Genomic DNA, 7650 nt, shown 5'->3' on the forward strand with positions numbered 1-7650 from the left:
ATTTGTTTTAAATGGTGTTATATATCTTGTTTGTACTTTGATATACATGAACCATTTGTTTGATTAAAGCGTATTTCAACATATTGCAAATGTATGGATCAAGCTATTTCACCTAAAGGAAAATATGTTAAGAGCAAGTAGGTACATATATAAAACTTCAAAATCTGTCTTCAATAAAGAATATGAAATACTTTGCAGATGGAAGTTGCACATTTCCAACCACTCTAACTGACAGCATATGGGTCAGTGCCGAGAAGGGAAACCTCGATATATCTGGAACATCAATCCTTAAATATCCAGTTGACATATCGGGAGTGTCGACTTTTGACTTCAACTGCATAGACCAGTCTGGAACAACGTTTCTTTTCCAGTAAGATAACGTGTATCAAAATCCCAATTCACCAGTGTATATGTTATATTTGTTATTTCTATTATATAATCTCGAACGTTCCATTTCTCTATAGTAACATCGTTGCTTCCCCCACCAACGACATTTTGCGTGTTGTAGATATTTTGTATCTGTTTTCTTGATTCAAATATGTTGATGGTAATGTTTTCAACACATAATTCTTGCATAATGTAAAATGGATAAAACTAATGTCAGTGTCACATGTACAGTAATGTAGAACCACACAATTTGAGCATATTTCTGTCTGCAAAGATGAGTTTTGCTTTAGGTTTTTCATTCATTTTGAGAATTTGACGGAACCATAGAACTAATCAAGGGTCTATATGCCAATCTATACTTTTGTTTATATTTTGTCCCCGTGCTATCGATTTTTAGTAGAAACTGTGCTTTCGTTATCAAGCGATATTCTCAGCTGCTATAACACTAGTATACGTACTAATGACTAATCATTCATTTCATATCGCCATTTATCTTTACCTATATTTAGGGCGGTGGAGTTTCAAAACGTGTTTGGAGTCATTACTCGGTTCTTCCTCTGCTTGGACATTCACGAGATAAACGGGAACGTGCTGAAATATTTCCTGGGAACAGGTACATTGGAATATATTTTGCTGGTTCCTCCTATTTGAATCGTGGTTTACTTATTTACTTGCATTGACATCAAATATAAATGACTTGGAATATTGGCATGAAATATAGATTTTACATCGAAACGTGTCCTATATCAAGTATAATTTATATTAGTAATATTTTTATTAACATTCATAAGTTCTATTAATATCTTTACGAAACAATTGCATATCAATTGATTGGAATTAATTACGACTTCTAAAAGCTAAAAGCATACCTAGTATCACTTCAAGGCGGATGCATATCCTTAACTGGAATTACAAAGGGAAGTAGCACCGTCTCCTTACAGTCACATTCAATAGTTCCAAAGAGAAAGGAATACGTACATCCACACACGAGAATATGCTTATTGATTCAACCTATGCCCTTTAAGCTATGAAAGTTAAAATAATATTTTTCTACATATTTTTTTTTAATCTATTTTCTTAAGCCAGTGGTCACCATGGAAATAAGATGACGTGACACATATCATCCATCAGGTGCTTTTCTTTTCTTCCAGATTACGATGTATTTGTACAGGATTATATCTTTCCATTGGCCCAGGACATAGCCACTATCGCACAGGCATGTAACCGGGCTACACCGTACGAACCGCATACTTACATCACACTTGTCAAAAGTGGTAGGTTTGTGCTGGAATATTTTGGGTAATCGAAATGACTTCTGTTGTCTTTTCATAAGCATCGCAAGATATTCTTAGCTTGAAATTTATCCTGATTGGTAATTATCATGCATATCACAATATATAAGATAAATGTATATCAATCTGTGTACAGGAAACTTGACAGTACTTCAGGACCTTCCTCAAATGATGGTATGATCTTGTCAAAGGTGACATTAGTATAAATAACAATGGTATTTCGATATCAAGTCTATTTTTGAGGCGTGGACATCTAGTGGCGTAACTTTAGGTATTTCAGCCGAAGCGATTTGTAGTAGAGCATGACTCTCAGACATCGTCAGAGCATAAGGAATAAAAGTGATTTCTTCGTCATAATTTGTGTTACTATGTTATGTAATTTGGTCGCACATGTAAAAATGGATTGTAATAAAATAAATGTTTTGTTTTTTAATTTATGAAGATTTCATGAGCCACTGAACCTCTTTTGTTTACTGTAATAGTTTGGTGTTTGGCTCTGTTTTTTCAACAGTTAATCGTTCGATTTTTTTCTGTGTTAATATTGATTTAACATATATATTAAGAATATCAACTATCATTTATAATTTTTTATTTCAATCTATTTTATTTATTTTTAATTACGAAATCATAATGCAATCAATTTTAAGGTTTCTAACATATTGTTTTATTACATACGTCAGTCCCTTGGACAGGGGCATCTCTATCCGAGTTTAAGATTTTGACTGACAAGCAGAAGGATTACATTACTTATTTAGATAGCAGGGACATTTTGTTTTTTGTTTTGCGAAAATGAGTTCATTGTGTAGCAATATCTATCTGCAGGATCAGTTGCTGATGGTTCAGCACCAATTCAATGCCCAGTGGGGGTTTTGGCAGTATTTGACTCCGTAGCGATAACAGGCCAAACTTGTGCTAACAGTGTCTTAGACGTGTGTTCAAACCGCACACAGATGAACTTCACCTTGGATACGCCCTGTGCTACAGAACAAACATTCGCTGGTACGTTTTCCGTCTTAAATAAAAATATTCTAGGTCTCAAACTAACGAAATCACTATCATTTCAATGCAAGTAGGTGTATGTGTCATTTGATAGTTCAGTCAAAGGCGCCTATATTTCGAAAACAAATTTTATACCATCTTACTAAAAATTGAAAGTTGTTTATTTTCTTTTTTATATCATTGGTCCGAACAAGTGAATACATTGATGCTTAATATCTAGAAAGTATCTTACTGTTGCAAAAAAAGAACGTAACTGGAATACAAAGGATGGAGTAATGACTTGTTTAAATTTCAGCTGGCGGAGAGTATTCCTGCTTACATTACGTCACTTCCGGTCAGACAACATACCTTTCTCTTTGGAATAACGATGCATCGCCGGCGTATCAGTTTTCGTGCTTCGTAAGTATCATGATGTTCGGACGGAGTTTACAGTGCTTCAACCTATTATTTCAAAACAACAAATATTTGTGTTATTGACGATAATCTATAATATGGGCTGTATATATCTACTAAGAAACTAACTCCCCGGAAGGCGCAGTTTCAATACGAAAAGAGGTAGAGAAGAAAATGTAAAGTACCTAAAAAGCAAAATGGCAATTTGCATGAATATTTTCAAATATCTGAAAATGTCTTCTGCAATCGGGCATGAAGGTATGATGTCAATATTAAATTCCACCTTCTACCTAAACAAGCTGATGTGATTCGACTGTTATTCAAACTAAAGACGAGTTTGTACATTTTCGGAAGATGTTTGGGAGATCTTAGGTGTAATCAGCATTAAAACTACTTCCATCATATAAGGATATATCAATATGATCTATACCGACATTCCAGGCGTTTCAGAAAGTAGGTGATGTTGTGACAGCAACAGAGACAATCAAGTATTGTACCCCTACAACTGATCATTTGACCCCCGGTACACGAGACAGTGTAGCAGGCAAGACCATTGTCGTACAGAATCCATCTGGTAAGTTTAGATATGATTATCATCTTCCACTTTTTAATGCTGAAATCTATATAGACTTGCTTTCCCCATAGTCCCGTATAAACTTGCACCAAATGGGCTTCAAGAGATATGTATCCCTTTTGGTCTCCATACTGCATCTCGATGTTCTGATTAACGCATAGCGGAGGTCGCCAATTATCAATTATGGGCTTTTGGTGAGCTCAATATGGTGCTATACCGACGTGTTAGAATCAATAGCGGTCAATATTTCATATTCTGCCAGGTTGGTATAACACCGTATTAACCGATTCAAAGGTCCTTGATTTTTAACTAGATATGAAACTTATTTTCAAAAGGGTGGAATAACATTATATTTATCTTTATAACAGGAAATGCAATTTTGCACCGGGGTATTAATTGTGACGTCAAAATAAATATTACTAATAAATGCAATATTGACTGTGTTTTCTAGAATTAGAAATATCAGGTAGATATCATACAATATTGGCCTCCGCGAGATCATGTTTTAGCCAATTACCATTGAGGAAAATCGGACCATAACTAATACTGTGAAACATAAGACACTTAATACTTTGAATCCCAATGTTCTGTTCGCATGTTTTTGGAGTATCTATGTTAAGGTATAGTATGCCCAAATTATGGAAATTTTGCTTGATTCTGGTTTTTATCTTCACCAAATTTCTTATCTATCATTTACCAATCACAATCCCTGATCACAAAAAGGATATAGGTCGATTTGTTTCAATGGCCCACTGGACAACAGACTAGTTTCTAGCTTGTTTCCAGGTTGTTTGTTATCAAGTATTCCGGTATGTTTCCTACGATAGGGTGGTGTTACGTTAAGTTTTACGTATGTGCTATTTGTGTAAAGAGATCATCATACACGTAGAGAATAGCATAATTCGATACGTCATCAGTTTATGTGTAGATGACGTATCGGATGACATTAATTGGGTCATGTGAATACTATAATATCAACTCTCAAAGACACATTTAACTTTGAGCTTTGTACCTCTATACAATGTTTGTTAAAATGTATTAACAATGTTTGTTAACATGTGTTTATAATTTTTGCAAACATTCCTTTACAATGTTTGTTAGCATGTGTTTACAATGGTTAACATTCGTTTACAATGTTTGTTAACATGTGTTTACAATGGTTAACATTCGTTTACAATGTTTGTTAACACGTGTTTACAATGTTTGTTAACATGTGTTTACAATGGTTAACATTCGTTTACAATGTTTGTTAACACGTGTTTACAATGTTTGTTAACATTCGTTTACAATGTTTGTTAACATGTGTTTACAATGGTTAACATTCGTTTATAATGTTTGTTAACATGTGTTTACAATGGTTAACATTCGTTTACAATGTTTGTTAACATGTGTTTACAATGGTTAACATTCGTTTACAATGTTTGTTAACATGTGTTTACAATGGTTAACATGTGTTTACAATGTTTGTTAACATTTGTTTACAATGTTTGTTAACATTCGTTTACAATGTTTGTTAACACGTGTTTACAATGTTTGTTAACATTCGTTTACAATGTTTGTTAACACGTGTTTACAATGTTTGTTAACACGTGTTTACAATGTTTGTTAACACGTGTTTACAATGTTTGTTAACATGTGTTTACAATTTTTGCAAACATTCCTTTACAATGTTTGTTAACATGTGTTTACAATGGTTAACATTCGTTTACAATGTTTGTTAACATGTGTTTACAATGGTTAACATTCGTTTACAATGTTTGTTAACACGTGTTTACAATGGTTTACATTCGTTTACAATGTTTGTTAACACGTGTTTACAATGTTTGTTAACATTCGTTTACAATGGTTTACATTCGTTTACAATGGTTAACATGTGTTTACAATGTTTGTTAACATTCGTTTACAATGTTTGTTAACACGTGTTTACAATAGTTAACATTCGTTTACAATGTTTGTTAACATGTGTTCACAATGGTTAACATTCGTTTACAATGTTTGTTAACACTTGTTTACAATGTTTGTTAACATGTGTTTGCAATGTTTGCTAATATTTGTTTACAATGGTTATTAACATGCGTTTACAATGTTTGTTAAAGTTTGTTTACAATGGTTGTTAACATTTGTCTTACTACATGTGTTACTACTTATATTTGCAGAAATCTGTATTACAGTAGGCGGTAAGTTCATTTGATTTTACTTCTTGTTTTATACATTTCGAATGTATTGAAAATGTAAACAAAATATGTAATGTATTTATTTTTAAAAATATGTGCAAAGGGCAAATATGACATAGTTTTATGATATATTCATGAGATATTTGATAGATTAATTCATATTCATATCTTCAATAACACCAAATGTATAGAGGATATCGAACAGTGTCTTCAGTAATACCACATATATTTCACGAGTGGGGCTAATATTAGCCACACGAGTGTATTATAGAATTAATAAGTTTTGATATTTCACTGGTAAAAATGTAATAAATATAAGTATATACATGTATATATAATATATATAAACATGTATACAGCAATTGGAAGGGAATAAGGATAATAATTTACAGACGTACAGTACAATCATATTTACAAGGTCTATTATGAAACAAGTATCAATAAAACATCAATATTACCATTACCTGAAATTTCCCTATTTGAGTATTTCTGAAGTTAATGATAATAGTTTTCATCACTTCAGGAACGACAGCAACCGGGACCGGTCCAGGGGAAACAACTACATTGAGTCAGAGTGGTCTGTACGCGCTACTATTAATTCCATTGTATATTCTGCTATCGCTACTCCTCCTACTGTTCCTCTGTTGCTGTGGCAAATCTAGCAAGAAGAAAAAGACTTCAGAGAAGACTCGACCCGAGTCTCCAATCATCGTTATTTCAAAACCGGAAACAAGTAATCTGAAGTTCGGCATGCGCAGTGAGCTTTACATGAAGCGAGGGCATTCTGGGTTGTTCCGGCCTAAGAAATCTCTTGTGATACCCAGCCATCCAACTTTCCTGCCTTGTGTGTTGCCTCTCCCGCGAGTAGAGCCAATCTATAAGGACCCTTTTCTTCTTGATGATCCTCCGGCATCATCAACCAGGACGGTGGAGCCCCTTAGGACTCTCAAACCTCCTCCCTCCCCTGGTATTGGGGGACTATACAGCTTCGATGCAATGGAAGATATAATGGGACGATAGATGTATATACTAAAATCAGAATAAATGTTTTTATTGATATATATATATTTAATAGTTCTCAAAGTATAGACAATATGCTCTAGTTGGCTTCTGTGATATTTACACATACACCTCTGTTTTTGCGAGCTATGAAATGCTATTGTTTCCAAGATATCGTGTGATATATCATCATCGAAGTTGATGATAAATTATATCTTCCAGTGACAATTGACTAACAATAAACTCAACATTTGTATAATAACATACGGAGGCTCTGTCTCTGGGAATACGTCCATGTTTTAGTGTTTGTATATCATATTGGATAACTTAAAGGAGAACTGATATCATTGATTGGAAATGGTTTAAACTGTTTCAAAATGCTAAATGATTAAACAGGAAAAACGTAAGTGTAGATTTATTATTATCAAAGTATTGAACTTTAATAAGAGGTAAGCAGTACTCTACTACTCTAAAACATTCACGTTTTTAATCGTGGACATCTGGAAATAGTCTTCACGACCGTGTTGTTATTTTTCCGACGATAAAAGACTTTACAACTAACCTTGCTAACCATTGGAAGGACCTTGAAAAAAATGCAACCTTTGGCGGATTATAACACAACATCCGGAAGAAACACTAACATTTTAATCCAATAATTGAGATATGAAGCCTCTTTATAGCCTGTATCAATTATTTGTTGTATCATTTACAGTAGAAATATCAAAATTGGTGTATTGATGAAATTAGAATAACATAATTTAACTTAAATGAGAATGACTGATGACATTTTGGACGGATTATTTCGTAATCTAATCCAGATTAATATGGAGAA

The 7650-nt window shown here is 33.5% G+C and overlaps 1 protein-coding gene across 1 annotated transcript; it reads left to right on the forward strand.

The window, feature by feature from the left end:
* Window positions 1–6839, forward strand: LOC117330165. Its single transcript, XM_033888386.1, has 8 exons — window positions 1–370; window positions 897–1000; window positions 1539–1661; window positions 2502–2678; window positions 2974–3077; window positions 3513–3645; window positions 5802–5822; window positions 6343–6839. The coding sequence occupies exons 1-8, from the start codon at window positions 183–185 to the stop codon at window positions 6837–6839; spliced, it is 1347 nt and encodes a 448-aa protein (XP_033744277.1). The 5' UTR covers window positions 1–182.
* Window positions 6840–7650: the final 811 nt, after the last annotated feature.

The sequence above is a fragment of the Pecten maximus genome, chromosome 6, assembly GCF_902652985.1.
Source record: "Pecten maximus chromosome 6, xPecMax1.1, whole genome shotgun sequence".
Classification (NCBI taxonomy): domain Eukaryota; kingdom Metazoa; phylum Mollusca; class Bivalvia; order Pectinida; family Pectinidae; genus Pecten; species Pecten maximus.

Coding starts and splice junctions, on each gene's coding strand:
- LOC117330165 (XM_033888386.1), top strand. CDS start 183: ATGAAATACTTTGCAGATGGAAGTTGCACATTTCCAACCACTCTAACT. Junction 1,662..2,501: donor CATCACACTTGTCAAAAGTG/GTAGGTTTGTGC, acceptor ATCTATCTGCAG/GATCAGTTGCTGATGGTTCA. Junction 3,646..5,801: donor TGTCGTACAGAATCCATCTG/GTAAGTTTAGAT, acceptor TTATATTTGCAG/AAATCTGTATTACAGTAGGC.